At 33.7% G+C, this 25,923-nt stretch overlaps 1 protein-coding gene across 1 annotated transcript in view; it reads right to left on the bottom strand.

Annotated features, from left to right (window-relative positions):
* Positions 1 to 641: 641 nt before the first annotated feature.
* SEMA3C (semaphorin 3C) overlaps positions 642 to 25,923 on the bottom strand; it is a 177,798-nt gene continuing 152,516 nt past the window's right edge. The window contains 6 exon segments of the mRNA XM_077152163.1: positions 642 to 3,354; positions 7,407 to 7,537; positions 9,250 to 9,317; positions 15,947 to 16,104; positions 19,601 to 19,642; positions 23,025 to 23,113. Coding sequence (XP_077008278.1) covers positions 2,944 to 3,354; positions 7,407 to 7,537; positions 9,250 to 9,317; positions 15,947 to 16,104; positions 19,601 to 19,642; positions 23,025 to 23,113 — 899 coding nt within the window. The 3' untranslated portion in view covers positions 642 to 2,943.

Below are 25,923 nucleotides of genomic sequence, written 5' to 3'. Positions count from 1 at the left end.
TTGGTAGGGTGTCTGCTGGTGCGCTTATTGAAGTTTTCCCAACCTGGATCATTGACATTTAACCAGACGTAGAACACAACTAAGATTCCTTTCTGTTCAACAAGAAGTCCCTTTCTACTAAGGCATTTATTTAATAATTATGAGAGGATAATACTATATGATATGTTCTGTTTTATTATGTTAATGGTATGCACTTGTGTACAGAACTAAGGCAGAAAGAAATTTAAATTTTCCCAAGGTGAGAAAGTGAGCTTGGCTTCCTAAGCCCAAACATTACAAAACTGCACTTCTTTCCCAATTTAGATGCAAAATACTCTGAATACCTGTCAACAGATATGAGTGCATGAACAATGCTAGGAGGAAAACAAACATGTATCTGTCTACACAAGTAGAAAATCTCTTCAAAGCATACAAAAAACGATAATATCGGATGCATCTGAGACAGTACTTGGATTAATGGGAGATAATGGTAAAAGGAGAGTTGTCTGTGGGTACTTTTCTGGAAATTTCAAATTTTGAACTATCTATATTCATTACTTTAAATGGATAAATTAAGTGAAAAAGATGATAAGAAATCTTTGAATCCTAGATTCAAACCCTAAATGTAATTCTACATTTAAAGGAACAGTTAAAGACATCTGTGGGGAAATCAACATGTTTTATTTTTCCAGGCAAATGAAATCTTCAATAATCAATTAAATATTAATCTGCTAACTACATTTAGTTTGTTTTCTTACACAGAGTGAACATTCACTGTAATGACAGTTTCATCATGCTAAAACCTATTCACACACCAACACTTTGAAAAAAAGTGCATTTCTAGGAAATTTTATGTACAGTACAAATGAGAAACATTAAGTCACCAAATTGTCAAACTACACACACAAAAAAACAATCAACCACCCACATTCAGTATACATTAACCAAGTTTTAGAGACAGAATATTTTCTTTACATTTGGTAGTTAACGCTCCAGAAGAATGTCTATATTTTCAAAGAAATGTAATAAAAGTATATACAATTTACTAGTGCTCAAAATAGAATGTATTAAATAGCACAAATAATATTATAAAACTAAACACCCTTATTGTCTGTAAGTTTGGGTTTACGTGAAGCAAGGGGATCTGTGTAGTTTACCCTATACTCTGACTCTTAAAATAATTTTTTTACTTTCAACTCTGTACATTGGATAGATTGGCCATAACACAGAAAATGGTTTTGGCTCTACAGTGACATGCATTTCTATATGTACATGTAGAAAAGGAGAAAAAGACGTTTAATTACAACTTCTAAGTATTTGTATAATAAGCTGCTATAGACATTATTTTAGAGCCAGACACATTGGTGTTATATTCTGTATTTTAACCGCTATTTTTGTCACCTTGAGGCCTCCTCTTAAAATGCCATAATTTATCACCACTTAAATCATAACTCATATTCTTAGAATCTGAGCAATGATTACATTCATTTTAATATTGATTTTAATCCTTGAAGACTTAAATTGCAGTGCTTAAAAAGATGATACAGCTAACTTGATTACTTTCTTCACGGATTGTTGACTACAAATAAAATTTTATATGTGATTTTGATTAGGAATGTGATTCAATTTCTGTTTTCACCTGGAAACATGAGAGTGTCTTAAAAGTAATTTAAATGAAAAGGCCAAAGCTTTATTCTTAAAAGAAATATGAGAATAGGAGTAAAAGAGCTTTTTGCCATATATATTCCATTTGATTTTTATTTGGAGTAAAAAAAACTCAGCATTTAATTTATTCTAATAAAAATTTTACAAACATTCAATCAGAAGATTTGATTGTATTCATCATAAAACTTTTCACGTTTGTATTTATCTATATATATACTAGTCACATACTTAATTATTGAAGTTGAAAAGTAACCACATTTATTATGAATTTCTCTTAATGAAGTTATATGTCCTTTGCTAGTCTTTTCTTTTTTCCTTTTATGATGGATTCACTCTCGTATAGAAGTTTGATACTTCAGATGAGATCGGGCGCGTTCAGAGCCGTATGGCCATAGACTGATACTTCAAAACTTTTCTTTTAATAGGTTTAATTTGCCAGAAAGACTAGAAAATCAGGTCAAAAATAGTAATCAATTAAACAGTATAAGATTATATTCTCTGAGTCTAGATTAAATTAAATAACTTCCAAAAAAAGAAAGTGCCTCTGTTTGGAAAATAGTAACATAAGGATAAAGTGTAAATGCTTCAGTGATAAAACTCTTATCAGAGATCTTTATGGTGCAGGTAATTTTATCTTCCGGAAACAAGGAAACAATGATCAGTGAAAGATATCGGCAACTGAAAATTATTACAATCTTTAAAAAAATAAACAGCAACATATTTCAACTAGAAGCGTATGAACTCATTGTCCTTTTATGAATCAATCATGTGTTTACACAACTTCCAATGCCTTCTTCCCTTTCTTTCACCTATTCTACATTTCTTTTGACAGCTGCTCTGCTACTTGCATTTATACAACTCTTACTATGTGAAAGTTGTGAGTGTGGCATTTGCTTTCATATAAAAAAATCAATGGCAATTAAAAAGTCAAACCCCTAAGAAAGGGGAGAAAGACCACAAAGCTATGGTCTCCCCTCGTCCAACTAAGAGAGGTGACCATTCTAGTTTTGTAGCCACCATACTGATTTTGAGTAAAAGTAAATAAAAAGACATAAATAAAATCTGGTTAACTTAAATATTTATATGCACCATGAAGACCATGACATGTCTAGTGCTAGTCAATATCATACAAGAAAATGCATGCTCATCAGTTCACCTAAAATTCACTTTAGGAGTAAGTAACCACATTTCTTAGGAATTTCCCATGGGTAAACCACAAGATTCTTTGCTTAGACTTTGATCATTGATGTCAGGCCATTTTTTTTACTGGAGGATTAAGCCCCACCTAGGAAAATATTATCATTCTGGAAACTGATTCCTCCTGTTTCTACTTTTCCGGCTATTGATGAGAGCTTTTAACTTGCCATAGTCCCCTCTCATCTTTTGGGATTCTTCTCCCTGTTGATTTTGCTGCCGTGTGTCTTTGCAGTATTGATTAATCATCTGCATTTCTGAGTGGCTGAAGGCCCCTATGATATCCTTCGGGTGGAAGGGCAGAGCCCTCACAGAGCTAGCCCAAGTCCATGGGGACCATTTATCCGTCACAACAGCAACCATTTCTGAGTCTAAAACTTTGAAGTTGATCTTGGCTATGGTTTGTTTGAAGGCATTTTCTGTTGCAATGCAGTGATAGAGTCCTTGGTCAGAGTGCTGGACAGAGCGGATCAGGAGTCCCTGCGCCGTGGCAATGATTCGTTCATTCAGCTTGACCTAGGAGAGAGAGACACCGACATCCTGAAAACCCTACTCTGCTGTGTGCTAAGTATAATTAGCTTCTTTCTCATAGACACGGATTTTTAGTCAGGCCCATTGCCTTTTTACATCTGGGCGATCTTGTTCCTTGGCTACTGAATCAATTAAAGACAGGATGAAACTCATTCATACTGGCAAAATCAGCTTAAAATGCATGCCCTTCTGATAGACACAGCTTCTCTACATATGGACAAGCACACAGTTTTGGTTGCTTTTGGAATCTGAATCACAGCCAGTATATATAAATGAAATTCATAGATAATGCAAAATATTCATTACATCCTGGAACTTTTTCCTTTTTTATTATTTTTATAAAATACTCACTTATTTGCTAAAAACAGAGAAAATACAATTAAAGGGTTGAATTTTAACCTCATTTAATGAATGAATGATGTAAAAGGCCCTTGATAATGTTCAAAGCATTGTCTCTCTATAAATTAAAATTCTATGAACAGAGGCAGAGTTTTGAACATTATCAAGGGCATGTTCTAATTTTCCTACACCAAAAAATGACTAAAAATAAGCTGGAATATCATTGTCTTGTCCAGTGTTCTTATAAGTGGTCTTAGTTTCCCAGGAAAGGTAATAAAATTTATGGTTAATATTTAATTACTTTACAGGTTTACACTGGAAAAATATCATTTGATGAACATTAGCTAAATGCTTTAAATCCATATTCCTCTCTGCTCAAGCCATCCTATTGCCGATGAGCAGATAAAAAAGCCAAGTGCTAAGAAGTTCCTTGAAATTATACCTTGGGATCCTCTTTCACCGAGGAAAGAAAAATTTTAACAAAACTAAAAGAAGGTAATGAATGTTAAATTTCTTTCTAAATAGTAAAGACCTGCATAAATAGACCTTTTATTACTAGTGTAATCCAAAGAAAAGATGGAATGTCTGAGAGAAAAATGTAGCTCACACACAAGGGCACAGGAAGGGTAATAAAGTGTTTGAAAGAGAGACTGAAGAAGTGAAAAATGAAAAAGAGAGACTAGCTAAGAGAATTTAAAGACTGAGATAGAGTATAGTCTATTAAATTTTTTAAATTAAAATATCTCTCAAAGTAATTTAGATAATGTCACAATATATTCAGAAATGAAAGAAAGAAAATCTTACCTATTTGTGCAAAAGTTTAAGAAGATTTTGTAGGTCATTTTCATAATTTCCCAATAACATGTAATTTTTGATGTCACAATTTCACTGATTAGAAATTATCTAGAAGATAAACTCTCCAAAGTAGCCAGAAATTGTTTACATGATGTTTTTAACATGAGCGTATCATGGAAACAATCTTTAACTAGTAAATTGCTTAACAATGTATGGTACATCCATATAATGGAATACTACGTAGGTGAGAAAATTAAAATAATTCTACAAGTACTGCTGTGGAAATATTTGTGTATGTGTGTATGTGTGTGTGTGCCTGTGTGAAAGAGAGAGAAAATTACATTAGTTATTTGTGTAATAAAACAAAACTATATTTATATCCATATCTACACCTATACTTGTTAAAGCATTGAAAATATTTGAGAGATATATAACAAGTAAATAGCTTTATACTCCTTATGCTCTGGTAAGTGGGAATAAGTATTGAAATAGAAGAAGTCATCTAGCTTTCACTTATGATGTTAATTATCAACTATTTAAACCACATGGATGAATCTTGAAGACATGTTGACTGAAATACTCCAGACAGGAAAGGACAATGATTGTATGATCTTACTGATATGAAATAACCAGAATAAGAAAACTCAGAGTCGGAATCTCAAATACAGGTACAAGGGGATGGGGTGGGGAGGAGATTAAGGAATTAAGAATTAAAATACATAGAGTTTTTTTTTGAATTATGGAAAAGTTCTGGTAATGGATAGTACAATTAAGAAAATGTGCTTCCACAGAAAATTGTAACAAATGGCCAACACCAATGGAAGGTTGTTAACAATAAGGCAGAATATGGGAATCTTGTATTTTATGCATGACTGCCTGTAATCTGCAACTTCTCTAGCAAAAAGAAAATAGGAAAAAACGCACTCATCAGCAATATGAGAAGTAAGCATATGTTTGTTTATGCTACAAAGGACAAATCAGGAGAAAATCAATAAAATATTAATAGTTATTTAATAACATTGAGTAAAAGGAATTGTGTTCTGCTTAAACTTGAACAAAACTGATTTTAATAACTGTGTTAGAGTTAATTTATCATAATATAAAATCAATGTATTGTTTTTGAAGTTGGAGATAAACTCAAGATAGCAACGTTTCTGCCTACACATTCTTGATCATTCTGAAAGAGAAAATTAGGAGTATCACAAGAGAGACTAAAGCCATAAAGTATTTCATTTGTAATTCCATTATTAATTTCTGTTGTATGTATTCAAGCCTTATATATTGACTTCAAATTTTGCCATAATTACATTCATTTATTCTATTGAATTTTCTACTGAATAAGAAAAAAATTCTTTTACCCTTGTTACGTAATCTCTATTTCAGGTTTAGATGCCTAATTCACATACATAAAGACAGACTTTCTCCTCCAAAGGACTGCTCCTGCCATGTATTCTATACCACTGCCCTGGCCTCAGAATTCCACCTCGCATGACAATCATTGTCATATAATTATGGCTTCTGCCTGAAGTTGTTTGTAAGACAAGTATTTTTATAATCCACGTCTATTTTAAACTAACTAGACTGGAGAAATTTTTAAAGCCTTATTTTTTTCTTTAACATGGGCAGGCACTGGGAATCGAACCTGGGTCTCCGGCATGGCAGGCGAAAATTCTGCCCCTGAGCCACCGTGGCCCACCCTAAAGACTTCTTTGTAATGGCAGACTTTTATAAAAGAATATAGAGCCCAAAGAAATAATAATTTGTTCAAAGTTTTTTTTTTTTTAGAATTATAGAATTCTGGACCAAAAAAGGACCTTGAAGCCCACCTATCTTATCTTTCCTCCAGATAATGGCATCACTTATGCAAATGTCATAGGCCTGTCTAGTTGAATCCTGTTATGACTGGGGGCCCACAAGCTGAACAACTCATGACATCTTTGGACAGGCCGCACTGAAAGAAAGTATTTCCTCATATGGAGCCAACATTTATTTCAGTAGCTTTGATGCAGAATCTGTGTTCTATAGCTTAAGAATGTATCCATTCTACGTAGCCTTAGTGAACTTAGCATGTAGCCACAAAATTGTCCACAATAGAATACACACAAATGTAAAAGGTTCTATTTTCCTTTCTGTTCATCAGGCTTTATGTTGCAGTGCTAATGGGACAACATTTTAGACTACTCTGGAGGCAGGCCTTATGATATTTTTTCTTCATTTTTCAGGACAATACAACATCAATATTATGGAATTCATTATTTACAGTATATCACCCCATGCCATGTTTTTCTTTTAAAATAGCTCTTTCTAATCAAAGGTTAGCATCCCTGTCCTATTATTTGAAAACCTAGGTCTTTTCTTTCCATATCACTAAATAAAGGCAATGGCCCATAAATAGTGATTCCATACGTTACCTAACTGAAACTCAAGTTATAAATAATAGAACAATGGAAATATATTACAACACTGAAGAAAAATGCTCTTTGCCGTAAAGGTTATGGTTTAATCTAAATTCTTGCTGAAGAAAACAACTTTTTCTTCTAAGCCTCTTTTACCTCGTGAGTCACACAAAGGTGCTGTTGTGTGAGAACTTGGCTTCTAGATTTGCACAAATCTTGCATTTTTTACACAAGCTTTTAGAGACTAAGCTCTTGTCCCAATAATATGTTACAGGTGTGAGCAGAGAGAGAGGGTTTCTAATTAATCCATTATACCTTGGGATCCTCTAAGGTATAATGACAATTTGTCTAAGGACAAATGATTTTAAAGATGGAGGCACCATGTCTTTGACACAAAAGATGGTCATAGGCCTTTCCTTTCTCGTTTGATCTGAACCCCAATGACCAGCAGTGATTTAATGTTCTCTTCAAAGCCCTGGTGGATCACTGCTGCGCTGCGCTCCTCACCTCTTTCCGCCTGTCTTTGTCTTTCTGTAACAACCACTTGATAGATGCCTGCGGAGACTTGGGGCTGCACTCAAGGAAAGTGGTGTTATTTTTTACTCCATACTGAACAATTTCAGCTGCATTTCTATATGCTGAAAAGCAAAATCAAAAAGAGAGAGAAAGGGGGGGGAGGACGAGAGAGAAAGAGAGAGAGAGAAAGGGAATTTAGAGCACATTCTTCAGATGAATGTTTATTTCTCAGTACAACTGGGATCAATTATGGCAGCCAGCAAATGGCAGATATAATCAATTAACAGGTAAACGATTACAATGTTTACCTGCCTTGCTTAATCTAACAAGAATGAAGAAAGACATAAGGGAAATTATGTTTATTCAAGAATTACTACAGGCAAGGATTATATTTAATATCCCTTTGAACATTTAATTGTTACAGCATCCTTGCAAGTTAAGTAATATTTCCCCTTAACATTAATATCATTTTCTAGTAACATTAACAGATGAGAAAACAGAGGCTCAGAATATTTAAATAACTTAACCCAATTCAAAAGCTAGTAAGTGCCAGGTTAATATTTGAACTTAGGTTTACCCACCCCTAAATCTCCAACCCAGTGTAGTACAGATGAAATTCAGAAGTATTAGGAAAAGGCAGAAAGCAAGATGTGGCTGCAGTGGGATGCAATGGTTGCGAACATAGTTTTCAAAATCAGCGGTTCCTAGGGTAGAATCTTGACTTCACCACAACTGGCTGTGTGACCTCAGGCAAGAAACTTGATCTCTCTGAGCTTTGTTTTATAATCCATGTTCTGAGCCTCTAGAACACAGATTATATTTTTCACACAAATTCCTCAGAGAAAGTATTAAATTAGATAAAACATTTAGAATAATTATGTGGTAGCTTAGAATTTACAATAGCATGGACAGAATCCTCAATTATAAAACTGGCATAATAACAGACTCTACTTTAGTATGGTTTCTTGACATTAAATGAAATAATCCATTAAAAAATTCAACTCAAGTTTTTACAGAATTGCATCGATACTCATTTGCTAGTACTTCTACTACATTTTCTTATCACTGTGACTATTAGCACTGTTAATGGAAGATGAAGCTCATTTGCAAAACAATCAGTAAACCCAAAATGGTAACCTGGATTTAGTCCCTCGATTATAAATTTGGAGCAATTAAGCAAAACCTGTCTTAATTTGTTCCTTAGACATAGTTAGAAATGAGAACATTTTTCTTTACTAAAGAAAAGCCCACGTATGAAAAGACTAGAAATAGGAGTTTCTGAATTTGTGTAGCATCATGGTGAGCCAGAAGGAAGGTCTGCCAGGAGAGACCTGAGGTTGGTGAGATGGGGTGGGGACTGGGTGAGGAAAGTATAATAAAATAGCATCTCCACGTCAGGAAGGACAGGATTAGACCAGTTGATAGATGCAAAGTAGAGTTGTCAGGAGCTATAATTGTAAAACCATTTTTACCCTTCTACAAGAGTAAACAACAAAAGCATTCTCTCAATATAAATAAAGTAGAAGCATTCTCTCAATATAAATAAAGTGACCACAGAAGCTAAGGAAGTCTATAATTGCTAACTGCCTGTGTGGAAGACCTACCAACGAATATACCCAGGTATCTATGCTCCCAGACACTTTCTTCTCACAATTCTCAGTACACATGCAAATGAAAGTTCACTTTTTAATCATATACAAGAATATCAGGTATTTTTAAATTGAATATTCCTTTAAATGACAGAGTTGGATCTAATGTGGTTTCTCTTATTGAAATAGGAAATGATACATTTCCGCTCTTTTTATCAAGTGTGACCATTGTTAACTTTTAATACCTTTTAGATTAAATCCTCTGCACTGAGTCAATGGATTTCCGTGTCTCACATCTTGTCGTCGGCTCCTCCTATAATTGCAGGATTACATAAAAGTGATTTAGAATTAACATAGCTAATGACACCACCAGTCAAAGATTGGTTTTTATTTTACAACTTTTTAATTGAATAAGCTTTCAAAAATTAAAGTAATGAAGACTGATTATCTGACTTGGCTATTATTTGACATTTCTCATTCAATGTTTCAGTGATAGGATGGGTACTAATCCTGTGTTTTCAATCTGAATAAATTCAGTTCCTTCCTACATACCAGTTGTGATAGAGTGTCCTGGGAAAATGCTAGATTCCATAAATTTTTAGTTTTTATTTTTGAGTTAATTTAAAAGTTTCTAAAATTATAACTTCCCAAATGACAAATTCCTTAGCATTTTCCTTCTTCTGAAAATTTTTCTTAAATAAACATGTATCTTATAAGATACAACACTTCTTAAACATTTTCCAAATATATTAAAATTTTTTGAAATCAGAGATGTATAGATGTGAATGTATAAATGTATAGAATGTGAAAGCTTAATATAAAGTTGAGCTAAATTATTCATGTACTAGAATAAGCAGTTCCTCCAACTTCATATTTTGAGAAAATTCAAGGATACAGGGAAGTTGATATATGAGTAGAATGAATAATTGTATGCCTACATTCACCAATTGTTATTTTACCACATTTTTTTCTTTCCTTCTTGCACAAAACTACATATCATGTATATACTATATTTACACACATATATCAAAGCTGTCAGAAAATATGTTTCAGGCATGATTATATCTCATTTTTAAAAAGTCTATTGTGTATCTTCTGAGATACATTATTATAGAATAAAACTTATCCTAAGAATAAGTCATTTCCCTATATAAGAACAATATCATGATCACACTAAAGGTCTTAATACTGATTCCATAATATCAGGGACTATACTTTCTATATTAAAATTTCCCTATTTGTCCTCCAAATATTTTCCAGGGATTTTAAAAGTATTTTTACTGAGAAATCTATAGACACATATAGTCCATATGTGGTGTATAATCAATGGCTCACAATACCATCATATAGTTTTGTATTCATCACCATGACCATTTTTAGAACATTTGCATCACGCCAGAAAAAGAAATGTAAAAGGAAAAACTCATATATCCCATACCCTTTATCCCTCCCTCCCAGCAAGCAGTATTTCTATCTTCCAATTTTCTACCCTTTACCCTACCCCCCCATATTTATTTATATTATCCTTTTTTTTTTGTACTCATCTGTCCATACCCTGGATAAAAGGAGCTCCAGACAGAAGGTTTACACAATTGTATAACAAAATAGCTTTTTTGTTATACAATTGTCTCCAAGAATCAAGGCTACTGGATCACAGCTGAATAGTTTCAGGTATTTCCTCCAGCTACTCCAATACACCATAAACTAAAAAGGGATTTCTATATAATGCATAAGAATAACTTCCAGGATAACCTTTCAGCTCTGTTTGAAATCTCTCAGCCACTGAAACTTTATTTTGTCTCATTTCTCTTTTCCCCCTTTTGGTCAAGAAGGCTTTCTCAAGCCCATGACACTGCATTTGAGGAGTTCTGTCCCATGTTGCCAGGAAATTTACACTCCCTGGGAGTCATTTCCCATGTGGGGGTGAGTGCAGTGAATTCACCTGCAGAGTTGGCTTAGAGAGACCACATCTGAGGAACAAAAGAGGTTCTCTGGGAGGTCTCATAGGTATAATTTTAAGTAGACGTTTTAAGTTTAACCAGGTGGCAAACAAAATTCACTTAGTGCATTTAATTGTTATCATTACTAGCTTAAGTAGTTCAAAATTTAGTTAAATGCTTTGTAACACTGTAATCACTTACATTAATTATTTAAGAAATAATTTTACATTATTTGCATATTCATTTAATTTCCTGAATTTTAGATTCACTAAGTATTTTGGTTTCAATTGTATTACATAGTATGACAAATCAAAATAGAACAGCTGAAATCTTCTTAATGCAGCATAGATATAAAATTGCTCTAAGAGAGAAGGAAGGCAATATTCTTTAAATTTGGGGGCTAAATTGAATGTTTACTGTCAATGCTGAAAAGTAAACATGGATAAATACATTACTGAATTGGGTTATTTGCTAAGTCTCTTAATATTTTTACTCTTCAAAATAAATTAAAATATTCAACAAGAAGAACAGAAAATATTACAATCACACCATGGCTATTAAACTCACAAATCAAAATTAACCTCAAAGTCATTCTTAATGGGAAAAATTAATTTCAACTTAAGAGCAAATAGTTAATACTTTATGTATATAATGGAATATATACATCCATGTATGGAAATATACAGGTGTATAAAATTATGGTCCATTTAAATATTCCTTTTCTAAAAAGTCATATGAACCTTATTTAATTATATATGTCTACACAGCTGCACACATATAAAAAATAGTGGACGCATTAGTCACACTTCTTTCAGGAAATGTAATTAACACTATAATCCAGAATAGTTCTTATATCGAGTTTTTACTGCATTGCATTTGCTATATTTTGAAGTCACAGCATCATTTACTACAAACCAACTTGAGCATATACATTATGTGGGCGCCACGTGAGAGTCCTTACAGCTGAACTGCTTATTTAGGCCTCCTGGACATGCAATATCACTCCCAAAGGTTAAATTTATTGCCCTGTGAATTAGCACTATGTATGTAATGGTTCACTCATGTATACAAACCTTTAAGTTGGACAATCTGAATTTATATTATTACATAGCCTCCAAACATCCAAATATAGAGAAAGTTATTATGGCTTGGCTTAAATGATGAGATCAGCAAAGCAGCCATCTGAGCCTTTGTATGCATATTTTTCCCTTTGAGGTATTCATATAGTATCCCCAAAGCATGCTGATAAGCAGAGTAATATTATATTGCATTTAGGATTTGGGGTTTGGCTCGAGGAGCCAAAGTTTCCTACATTATAGTCTATTCCTTTGGATAAACAATGAAATCATTTTCTTCTCATATAGAAAACAGATATTTACCTGAAGATTGAAGTAATTGTCTTGTATTAAAGTTTCCAACCACACATGTCTGAATCCATAAGAATAACTTTAGAGACTAAATTAAAACAAATGCACAAATACTTAGGATCCCAGATTGTGAACACAAAAAAAATAAGGTGTATTGTTTACTATGAACAAATGGCTTTAAAAAAGAGAAACTACTGAGCCAATGGTATTTCATAACTCTCTTCTGTCAAAAAAACAGACTCCGATTGATTTCCAAGTATGATCATGTTTCTCTGTTCCCATAACAAAATGTATGTTTTCACTTTTCATTCCTAAGAAATTGTCTAATGATCTTTGTGTTTATTTATATAGAAGGTGTGATTAGAATAAAATCAGGTAAGTAAACACTATTAAAATGTGAAAAATATTCCAAATAATAATTATCATTATCATTTACTCTCTAAAGGAAATAAATACTGCATATGGGAATTTAGGAGAAGGTTAATTCATTCAGCAAACATGGAAACATTCAATCTAAATATATGAAATATATGCACTATATTTACTATATATTCATTATATTATATTCATTAGAAGCATATACATAATTAAGTTTGGAAATGATTTGAAGAATTTAAATAACATAGATATTTTTAGCAAAACCTCCAATATGTTAGCCAAGGAAGAACATGCATAAGCCAAGAGATCTTGTAAATAGCATTGTATTTTCTATTTATGATAGAATTAAGACACTTCTAGAGATAATCAAACAGCTAGAGCTTTGCTTCTCAATTCATGATGCATGATTTAATATCAGGCATGATATTGAAACACTAGAGATTTGCAAGATAGTTTCAGTTGTTTGTTTATTAAGAAAGAGATGGTAAGGTCATGATTTGTGGTATTAGGATGACAATAGAGCATGTATATTTAAACACACATCTTAAAATGATAACTGGGATTATAATATGTGAGAGAATACACAGGAAAATTCACATTTCAGCAGTAACTTCTAAAATGTAGAAAATCTCAAAAATGCAATTACAGTCTACATGTGGTACAGAACTTTGCTTGAAAAATATTTTTTATTAAATAAAGATGCTGGCTGGTCAACGCTAAGGTCCGACAGTTTTGCTGGGAAGAAGTACTGATCTCCAATCCCTGTATATATATAGGAAGCAAGAATACCCAAAGAACTATGGTAAGATTCACTTTTTGGTCTCCAGAACAGAGTTGTTTCTTGGAAAGTGTAGTGCTTCAGCTTCGTTCAGTGCTAAATCTGGTTACTCAGTTGGAGATTGTATTCCAAGTGGTTGCGTACCAATTTTTTAGAGCTTTTTACCAGAAGAAGTTATCACCTTACAAACAGTTGTGGTAATGATTTTTAAATATTGATGCTATCTCTCATGGGAGTGAAAGACAAATTTGGTTGCAAAAGAATAAAAGTGGCCACAAAACTCATTTTTTGTTTGATCACATTTGGAATTAACTTCCTTCTCTCTGTGTGCCTGGGTTCAGACCCCCAGCCCATTACAAAGACAGATGATGTCAGAGGAGTGAAGTCAAGAAATTCTCATGTGGAATCAAAGGCGGCCATGGACCTCCTAGTTAAAGCCTAAAACGGCATGAGACAACCTAAGGTCTTTGGACACAGATGTTCAAGTCTCCTGGTTTAAAAGAAGTTCTTTTTCCATCTCATGCCTTTAATAAAGAAGACTCAAATTATTTAGGCAGGCTACCCCCCAGTACTCTGGATTTATATTTCAACAGCTGCTCAGCATCCCCACTTGACTAGGTAATAAGCACCATTAACTTAACTCATGGATCTCCCCTCAATTCTGCTCCTTCCACAGTCTTCTCATTTTTTTATGAAATGGTACCTACATATTTTCAAGTGCTCAGTTCCAAGACCTTGGATTGTCTTTAACTCCTCTATTTCTCTAATACCCCACATCCAGTCCCGCAGCAGATTCTGCAAGCTCTATCCAGAAGCATACCGTTTCTCACCACCCCACCTCCATGATCCAGTGCAAGCCATCATTATTTCTCAGCTTTATCGTTGTAATAGCTTCCCAACTCATCTTGAAACTTTTGCCTCCTCTACCCCAAACTCAAGCTCCTCTCTATCACAGATCTATACTCTCAGTCAAATCCAACCAAAGTGATGGCTTTTCAAATCAAAAGTCAAATGATATCACTCAGGTGCTTAAAATGCCTCGTTATTCATCTTCCTCTAAATTAAAGCCTCTTAAAGACTTACAAAGTCCTACATGATCTGATCTTCTGATCTTGTTTTTCCTACCCTTTCTTTTCCCAATTCCAGGATAGCTTCGTTAGCATTTATACTATTCTTTGGACTATCCAAAGAAGGGTTGCTGGTCCCTCTCCCAGGAGTGCTATGCCCGCAGATGACACTTCCTCATTTAAGTCCCGGTTTGAACATCACATCTTTAGTCAGGCCTCCTTAAACATTTAACATTACCACATCCTGCTTCCCACATGACCTATCTCCTCCCTATGCCTTTTTAAAATTCACAACCCTTAATATTAGTTGAAATACTAAAGGTTTTCCTTATTTATCTGTGTATCATCTGTCTTCCTCCTCTAGAATTTATTCTCCTCAAAGGCATGGAGTTTTGTCTTGTCATTGTTACTTTTCACTGCTATATGCTTAGCTCCTAGAACATTTCCTGGAAAATACCCGCCTCTTAGTAAATATTCCTTGAACTAATGAATAAAAGGATCAGAATGATCTTGATATGCAAAAGCACTAAGGTTTTAATCTGCCAAGATTCTAAAACCTGTATCTGTGACATAAAATAAAAGACCTATAAAATGCTATCAGTCCAATGGTTTACTTGAAAGGTTTTTTGGTGCTCACAAATGGTCTCATTTGCTTCGTCCTCATTGATCCTAATTAATAGGTGTTAGTCCTTGTCATCCATCATGACTGAAAATAGCCGTGACCTTGGCTGATCCTGAATTCTGCATATTCTTTGTTCTACAGTCAATTTTCCCTTTGGGACTCATTTATAAATTTGGAGCAGACTATTCCCCTTAAATCTCTGCTAGTATAACAGGCAACCTGCTTCAAACTGTTTTTCCTCTCTTCACATGACCAGTAATCACGCATTCATCCCACTGAGAGGCAAAGCATGATCTCAAAGTTTGAGATTAAATTGGGATGCCAATCCTAGAGCAACAGTCCTATAGCCTGGACTAGGACAGGTGTTTGCCAACAAGATACGCAGCCCAGGGAACCTTCAAGAAAGTAGGATCTAAGGATATGCCAAGAACATGTAAAACAAACAAACAAACAAAAGGCATCAATTAGTTAATTTGGGGAAATAACCTAAATGCTGCTATAAATATTTGATGGTTGGGGATGGGGTGGGGAGAACGTTGCAGAGGAGACTTTAAGTGGGACAGGAATCTTTCCAAAGTACTGTAGTTGCGATTAACACATCCTTGAAAATTTTAAGTTTTAAAGCATAGGCATTTTCTTCATTCCAAAACTATACATGGTGATAAACAAAGCTCCTACTTTCAGTGGTATATTAAAATAGCCACTATGAAAATAATTCCAGTGATGTGCAACATTTCCATATTGCCTGGTGACATCAATTTTGATTTTTAGCTGAATATTTAGTACTCACCGCTTCCCAGTTGGATAGAACCTCGAGCAAGAGTGGCCATCCCAGGCACAGTAAGGGTCCCTCGCCAGGCAGCAGTCAGCGCAGGCTGTGCCGTAGATATGGCAGCGATGCAGAGAGACTTGGGAAATCCCTTCATTGGAGCTCACATACAACTGTTGCTATTAAAGGAAGGATGATTATTCATTTCAGATGTGGAAGTTAAAAGAAGACTCTCACGAGGAACACATGCTAATATACGCCCACAACCCCCGGATCCTTTTTGAAATAAAGTACAGAAGAGTATAAAGCCAAAATAAATAGAATTTTCTACATTAATATACCAAAACATCAGCACTTTCCTGCATTAAAAACAAAAACAAAAAACACAAAAACACAGAACATCCCATAGAATAGTAATAATGTGTTTTAGATACTGGGATTCATTGTTCTCTATTTCAGGCTTAAGCTAACATATTATAGATTTAAATTATGATGCTTTCTTTTTTTTCTCCGAGTACTGTCCCTTAGAAAAGTGCAGGCCAACTTTCTTATTTTTAAAGTCTGGCAACACATCATCTTGTAAATTTGAAAAAGAAAACTCTAAAATAAAAGGCATTTTTTAGGTTTAGAAGAAAAAAATAGTTGACAATAAATTAAATAAACTAAAAACAAACATTTTATCACATGCTTTTGAAAGTAACGTATTACACATAAAAATTCCTTTTAAAAGTATTTCGAATATCAATGTATATTTTTAGACATGTTTTAAAATTTCTGCATGATCCAGTGGTCATCATCACACTAAGAAGTCACAAATAAGGATTTCGGCTTTCTTCATTCGTAGGTGTTCAGTGCTTCTAATGATTATACTGTAGTCCCTTTAGTACATGGAAAATGATTCTCAGGTGTGAAAGAATGCGCTTCCAATAGACACTCCTTGTTTTCCAGAAAACCACTACTATACAATCCGTGTTCGCACAGCCTCTCCAAGCTGATTCATTTTAATTAATACCTTCTGGATCTTGAATATATACATGCATGAACACACACACTAAAATCCATATGTGTACGTGTGTGTGTGTGTGTGTGTGTGTGTATGTTTAAAAATTATTTCTCGGATGCACCATTGGTCCAACAGGATCTGGAGGCAGACTTCGTGGAATCAACTCTCAGCTCAGCTATTAGTTTGCTATGTAAGTTTTCTGAATCTCAACTTCCTTACTGGTAAAATTGGGATAATATTGCATGTACCCTCTAGAGTTACTGTGAGGACTAAATGTAAATGCTAACTCCATACAAAATAGTCCCAGGTTCATTATATAAGAACTCAATAAGTGTTAACTGATAGTGGTAGTAAACTATCAATTAATGAACTATTAATGTATAAATTTACAAAACAAATCAATACATGACTAACATCTGACATTATTATACCTATATGCAATAATTATTTTATTCAGATCAAATTATTTTTCAGAAATTGTCCTAAAAATGATTGAGATGTTCAAGCTGCAGGAAAGCAACTGCTTATTTTGACAATAATAATTTCTCTAGGGACATTTGAAATGAGTGTTGATTCAGTAAGTTAGTGAATGATATAGCAGATTGTATCAGGTTTATTAAAATATTTTAAGGAAATTAATTTATTTGAGAAAATGATTCAGTTGGTTCCCTTTAGAAATTATCTTTTATTATTAATACAAATATTTCTGGGTAAATGGAGTGAAATAATAAATTGGAGAATTCACGGACAATAAAATAGTTTGATCACTAGGAAAGGCACTAAACATAACGATATTTAAGTATGTATATACACACCATGATGCCATTAATAATCTGCAGTTTACTCCACTGAAAAAGAAATTCAGTGGTGCAAGTGAATTAAAGAAAGTCAAATAATAACATTGTTTTGAATCTAACTGGTTTAATGAAACATTCTAATGAACTACAACATAGGATGTAGGTGTTGAAAACGGATTCAATATTCAATTTTTCCTGTTTGTGTGTGCATGTGTGGGTGTGTAATATTTTGATTTCATGGAATGGATTGCAAACTACTAGTAATTTGAGACTCATAATTGTATACAGGACTGCTACACTACACACATGGCTTTGTGTCCATTTCAAATTTTGTTCCAATATTTTCTCTTTTTATCAAACTACTATAAACAAAGGGCTTCCCTGCTGATTTCAAAGACAGTTTTGACTTGGGATCAGCTCCCTAGGACATTAGGCAAAATGACAAATGGCTTCTTGCTACTTGGGAAAAAGTCTGTTGTGCACCATACAAACATTTTTACAGATGAGATCTTAAACTCCGTTGTTGCTAATTTATTTTTCTTTATAAAACTTAGTTAATGAAAAGAGTTTAAGGCTCCCTATACAAAGCAAATACAATGAAGAGCACTAAAACTATGCAATCAGTCGTTGTAACACATAGAAAAATCAACTGCAGCCTCTTTTTTTTTTTTTTTTAAAGACAGAGAGAAGGAAGGAAGGAAGGAAGAAAGGGAAACATCTTTAAACACTTTCTTGTTTTATTGTATTTTTGTTTCTCCGTTTTTGTTACATGGGCTGGGGCCGGGAATCGAACCGAGGTCCTCCGGCATAGCAGGCAAGCACTTTGCCCGCTGAGCCACCGCGGCCCACCCCTCAACTGCAGCCTCTTAAAGCTATGCTTACCAAGTAGCTACTTCATTTTACTCAATTTATATTTATATTATATATATTTGTATTATATTATACTATATTTTTTACATATATGTATTATATTATATTATATATATATGAACTTTTTTTCAAGAAAGGTAGTATCTTGCAGATGCAGAAACTTGGGTCAGATAAATTAATGATTTCCCCATAATTTATGTCCAAATTGGGATTCAAATGATGCCATTCCTATGCAGAAGTCTACTCCATTTTAACTTTACAATCCACCTCTCAGAATTTTTGTTTCACAAATAATGCATCTTGGGGCTGGAGAGGAGCATATTTTATATATGCAAGAATTGAAATTAGGCATTTCTTTTCTATGATCACTGTATATTTGCATGTGCAGGCCCAAATTAAAATAAAAGATGAAGCATTTTTGATGGTTATAGACAAATATTTCTTTTGCAAATTCTGAACCCTGATATGGTATAGAGTTGAGATATTTAGATCTTTTTAAATGACATGTATAAACCCTAGGAAATAACATTTCCTTAAAAAATAAGCATGAAAGAATGCATCATACATTTCAAATGTGACAGTAGCAGGAACTCAAAAAGGATTGATTACTCATTCCAAACCTCTGAGAATGCTTGTGATATTGTTGTAGTCGAAACATTATGCTAAATTCTTCCTTTAGAAAGATCATTTTTATTTTGGTTGGCTTCACACCCAGCAATATCTGAGAATATAGGATATACGAAATGGAATATTTTGCTGTTTATATTTTCTTCTCTGGAGGACATTTATATAAAAATAAACCTATTTAGTCTTCCACTAATAGCTGGTAAATTCTACACCAAAATGGAGATGATTTTGTCATATAATTTAAACAGTTGATTACTTGACTAATTTTGAAACTAATATTTCAGATGTTGCAATTATTTATTTCCAAACACGCAAAACCTTTCAGCATGTGAAGATAATAAAAATGGGGTATTTTTGTTTGTTTGTTTGTTTTTTTACCTTTTTGGATGAAATTTTCATTGTTGTTATGGGAGCATGATTCTGAAAGACAGAAAAACATCACATTAATTTTTCAAATAACCTTAAAAAGGATTTTATATTAAAAAACTTACTCTTTTCTTTTATTATTCAAGGAATCAATATTTCTCTATATATGCTCATATACTTTCAAAGTTTAGCAATATTTATTTGGCACTTTATTGGCACTAAGGATGAATTTGCTACACAGGTCAATACCTACACTGAAAAAAGGTACCAATTGCAGCACATCTGTCAACATGGGAATTAAGAACAGATGAAAAAATTCAGTAGAAAAAAATCCAAGGGACTAAAATTTTTCTTCAAATGTTTCCATTAAATTGAATTTCTAAAGATGGGACTCTAAAACTTCCTGATGTGAAATGTTTAGATATTTCTCTCCGTCTTTGGAATACAGAATCCATTCTTCTATAAAAGCAACGGTATACAATATGAAAAGGCTAACAGGTGGACATGCAATAAGATCATTTTTCCCTATAATGCTGTTACCAGTGCTGTGATTTCTATGATGGTGCACTCAGCGTTCTGATTTGGACTACTAGGAAGGTATCAGCGGTATTTGCTTTACAATATGTCATTTGTGAAGAAGGTGAATGAGCTTGATAATTTTTTACATTTTTATACTTATATTTCTCTAGATCAGAAATTTCCCAAGATTTCAGTGCTTGTCTAGGCTGGTTGCCTAGTGGTGTGTGTATGCCTTTGTGTGTGTGTGTGTGTTTGTATAAATATATATATACTCACAATATATATATACATATCCTCCAGGGTTATTTCATGAAGGATAAGGCCTTCTTATTTGGCCTAGCTGGAAAATCATTCATGAGGACTTACAGGAACAACAACAGGTGAACTTTAGTGTCACATTATGATGACTTCTAACTTCTCCATCTCTTTCCTTCCTCCTTGATTGCTCTCGGTCCAAACATTTGAATGCTCTTGCCCCACTTCAGTCGTACCCCACCTCTTGCCCCACTTCAGTCCTGTTGCTGACCTTGATCACCTGGCTTAGTTCTAAGTTGTTGTAGTGATTAGCACTAGGCCAGGACCTTGTACTAATCACTACAAAATACTAATACATAACACTAATCATGCAGGTGATAATAATTTACAATTAGTTCAAATAATAATACTTATACTTGGTCTTAACCAAGGCCTGGAGAATAATTAGGTGAAAATGAAAGCAGTAAGAAAAGCAAAAAACAGAAAATTGGAAAATAATGTATCTTGGACCACTAAGTTCAATCGATAACTTAGCATTTGGACTTGGGTGTAGGAGGCAGCTCTACTTATTCCTCCACAGCACAAGCACATTGCACAGGACACTTTCATTGTTCTGGAAAGCTGCATTAATTGGAACCATATGTATTAATTCTTTTTGCTGGATAAAATGAAATATTCTTAGGATAGGTTCTCTTGAGAAATATGAATTAGTGAAAGAATCTGAACATTTTCTGAAATAGCATTCCATTTTGAAAGTTCCTCTCTTAATAACTTTAGTTCTGGAATGCTATTAGCTCCTTTTAAACATTAAAAGTTAGACTTCTAACAACCTGATGAAAATCTATTTATTTAAGTAAGTAAGCGGGAGTGAGCGCTCAAAATCTTACTGTACTCACAATTATTTTGCTCTCTAAAGCTGCATATACATACAATCATTTCACAAGAGAAATTGGTGTGATCTCTAACATTCAATAGCAATAAATTATTTTTTACTGTCTCTTAGAAATGCACAAAAAAGTGTTGCAACTCATATCTAGTAAGGCAACCACTAATAGTTGTACTTCCAACTCAAGTTAAGCTTAGGAAAGCTGGGCTTATTTTCAGAAAATATTATGAATAGTGGATTAAAAGAAAAGAATATGGTTCTGTACTCTCTAAGAACAAATAGCCTAGTTTTTAAAAGCGACAATGAATTTTCTGCAGTGTATTTATGCGACACTTAGCCAAAGAATTGTTTCAGTTTAAATGCATTATTTCCTAATATGCCTGTCATAGTACATCATACACACCCAATTATTTTGACCTCACCTCAGGAAATGTGAAACAAACACTAAGTGTGTCTCTTGACTTAGCCAAATCAATCACTGGCACATGCATCAGTAAGAAAACTGAAACACTTTTTAGTTTCTCTCTTGGACTGATGTCACCCACATGCATTATGACCATCTCTATTTTTCCGCTGAGAGTTTATTCTTTGTAATGGTAACACCAGCATAAGTCATGTAGCACACTGTAAGTAGTTAGCATACGATCAGAATAACACATTTTTTAAAAAACCTTTCCATAACACATATGTTTGGGTTTGTGTCAAACTCACTCAATTAACGATGTTTCCTGATTAGAAGCATGAGCAGAATATCTACTAATAAGTCAACGCACTCCAAGCCTACTCAAGTAAGTAAAATGACTTTTCTTATTGGACTAGCAATAGTTTGCTTCCAAGAGTTCTGAAATGATACTACATGCAGTCATAGGCTGACTCTGGTCTTTTATCCTCCCCGGGCCATTGCTTCTTAATTGGTTTAGTCAGATACAGTTCTCTGCAGCAGGATTAATTCCATTTCAAAGTTTCTTGGCAATTCTAATAGCTCTTCTAGCTGTGTTTTACCCAGTTTTCAAAAAGCAGATAAAAGGGACCACATGAACTACAGTGACTGACATTGTAAGGAGAGAAGGGTATGCTATGACACCACACATCACTCCTACCAACTCACAGATGCATGAAGAAGAGGCCTGCAGCCCTGGCCAGGTGACATCTTACATAACTGGTCCTCCCACTGTGGGCTTTTCTTGTTATGTGTGTATTTTTTTTTACCTCTTTCATTTTTTAAATCAAATCCAAGTGGATGATATAAGATGACCTCAAGTTCAGAAAGAACCTGAAGTTCTGATTGGTAAGGAGTCAACATTTGTCTTATCTAACTGGAGTTACAATTGAATTGAAAGCAAGAAAACAAGGCAGTTTTTCTTGAAACGTCTGGCTAGAAAAATATGAGAAAGTTTATCTAACAATGAATAATGTAAAAGCATTTGGGTTTCAGTGGCCTATGGAGCAAATGATAGAAGTCCTTTCATGGCAAAATCTTCCAGACCTTGACCACAAGAACTCATTTTTAAAAAATATGATGACTAAAATCCTTCAACGAGTGATGATAGCTGAAAATACCTAATCCTCTTATGTCAAGATAACTTGAAATGTTCAAAAAAAAAGTTCCCCCAAATATCTGTTCTATATTTCTTCTTTTATCTGGTGTTTAATATTCTAAAATTTTATAAGATTCACTTATTTGATCTTTTATTAGTTTTTTTGTCCTCCCCAGCGGCTTTAAGATGAAAGAATTGCATTCATCATGTATGCTCTGGGACTAATAGATGCTCAAACCTTAAAGACTTCCAGCTCCTCCAGGATGAGCTCGCTGCTAGCGGAGCTGTTGGTAGGAAGAACAACCACCTTCTGCACAGTGCCCCGATCTAAAGAAGAGAAGGAATGAATGAGATGTTATGATACAGTTTTAAAGGAACGCCAGGCATTTGCCTATAAGTACACTTAGAACTTAAAAATGTTATTTATGTACTGTGTCATCATGAAGACTTTGTATGTTTAGAGCTATTACCACTTGCAATAGACTGAATTTATTCCAAATCTTATAAATTGAGATTCAATACAATTTAAAGGGAACTAATATCATAAAGAGAAGAAACCTTATCTTTTTCCTTATCTCTGGTGTATGTGTAACTGTGAGTGAATAAAACAATGTCCAAAAGTTTCATGAAGTCAAATTGCCTGTGTAGTAAATCTCTATCTGACACAAAGTCACATAGCATTGCACCCAGGATTCATACTTAGAATAAAATCCCCTAACAAGTGGTTCTCAAAGTGTGGTCCCGGGAATACTGCAGTTTCCTGAGACCCTTTCAGGAAGTCTGGGAGATCAAAATTATTTCATAATAATACTGAGATATTATTTGCCTTTTCATCCTCAGTCTCCTGAGCATAGACAGGAGTTTTGTTGGGTTTTTTTTTGATGTGACATTGTAACTGACCGAATGCAGAAGCAGCTATAAGAATCCCATTGTTGTTGATTAAGCCAGTCATAAAAGAGATCTGCAAAATGTTTTATTTTTATTTTTATTTTTTTACAAATACTTATTTCTAAAGTTTCTGTTTTAATTGATAGCTATAACCCACATAAACAAAGGTTCCTCGGTGTCCTCAGTAATTTTTAAGAATATTAAAGAGCCTTGAGAGAAAAAAGTATGAGGATTGCTGCCCTATACCATATTTCCTCTTGCCAGAACATGTGCCACATATTGTATTAGAAGATAATAATTTGAAAAAACTCTTCCTAAATGTGATGTGCATTCTTGAAACATAATAAATAACAAAAAAGTTTACATTTGACTCATATATATGACTTACTCTCTCAAAGCAGCATTATATAGGTACACTCCCACAGTTTTAATAATATTGAGCAATAATGACCTGAAATCAAGATAAATACAAATTTTTATAATAATGCTATGAATCACCGCTACTGGAAATTGGCATTTGACCTGTAGCTTTGAGTTTATGCACTGCAAATTTTTCATTCCCAGTTCAAAATAATTTTCAAAGGAGACACAGAAGTTTGCTTGCATTTCAAGTTGTTTTACTATAGGTTTTATTCAGAGAATAATTCTGTCTTCACAATTTTATTTATTATTCGGCAGTAAGTTACTTTAGATTGTTTTTAAAAATATGGGCTAGGTCAAATAAACTGAAACAAATGAAAACTTCAGTCATATTTCCCAACTAGTGATTGTAAAAAATAGAGATGACTAAATTAGTTTTAATGTTTAATATAAAATAAGAAAATGCTATGCCAAGATTTATAATTATGATAGCGTCATTTCATCACATGAGAATTTTATAGGCATATAATTATGCCATTCTACCAACCACACAGAATTTACAGTTCAAAAAAAAACCAGTTGAGATTTAACAATATAAGGCTAAAGCAAACTAGTGATTTGATGATATAAAATATATTTATCAACACAAAATGTATAGTTTGTTAAAACAACTTACATACTGAATCATAAATATCAAATTACACTTTAAAAGCATGATTATGAAATTATGAATTTATAATTTTCAAATATGCATTATCATCAATAGTTACTATAGCATTTTTAAATTTTGTTGAGAAATTTTGATAACAGCTTGAATTTAATTATATAGGACTTTACAACTTGGAATCACTTAGTAATGGAAACCACAAATTTCACATTGACTTTTTTTTTTGTATGCTGTATGGCAGGGGTCACATTTCATTCTTTTTCCATGTGTGTATCCCATTATTGCAGCACTATTTGTTAATTTTTTGTTTGTTTGTTTGCTTGTTTGTTTTTGGGGAAGTACACGGCCGAGAATCAACCCTGGGTCTCCTGCACGGCAGGCAAGAATTCTACCAGTGAACCACCCTCACACCGCCTCACACCGACTTCTATTCCACAGGCAAGAGTTACTGTGACAAAAGATCTCATTTCATGTTTACAGTTTCCATTTTGCAAGCCTAATTGAAAGTCTCCAAATAATTCCCAATAAAATTAACTCAAATTTGAAATGTTTCCAACTAAAAACAAAACCCAAAAAACCTTACTAAATTCATTCAAAAAAAAAAAAAAAACTACCCCAAATATGTTTATAAAGAACAAGACATAGAGATTTCTCCAGAACAAGTCCTGAATCTTGTGAGGATACAAAATAAGAGCAAATGATCTTAGAAGTTCCAAACTACATGCTTAACATTCTCTTCTTAACTTATACTCAAACATAAATAAAAATATAGATACAAATGCTCTGCATGTTTTAGGCATAATGCTTTGAAATTTGCTGATTTCACTTGGAAGCTCCTTTAGAATCTGTCCAAATTAGATGCTGAAGGAATCGGTCCAATTTGGACTACTTTCTTGGATGATTGGTAATATAATTAAGAATTGGAAGTGAAAAACATTTGGGAATATGGTCCAGAAACACATCCCCAACTGAGAATGGATGAGCATGGTTAGAGGTACTCTCCAAAATGTATTAACAATCTATCACAATAAGCAGTAGACAATTCTAAGAGCATACAAAGAAACCTAATCTGAAAGTCATTAAACTTTAGGAGCTTTGGCAAGATGTTTCTGGGTGTGCGCACGATGACCACTGCATATTTGTTGAATGAATATGCGGGCATACTGAATAAAGAAGAATCTGACAAGGATGAAGGTGTAACATAATCTTTGTTTGAGGCCAC

The sequence above is a fragment of the Tamandua tetradactyla genome, chromosome 1 (assembly GCF_023851605.1).
Source record: "Tamandua tetradactyla isolate mTamTet1 chromosome 1, mTamTet1.pri, whole genome shotgun sequence".
NCBI classification, from domain to species: Eukaryota; Metazoa; Chordata; class Mammalia; order Pilosa; family Myrmecophagidae; genus Tamandua; species Tamandua tetradactyla.
This window is presented reverse-complemented; position numbering and strand designations above follow the sequence as displayed.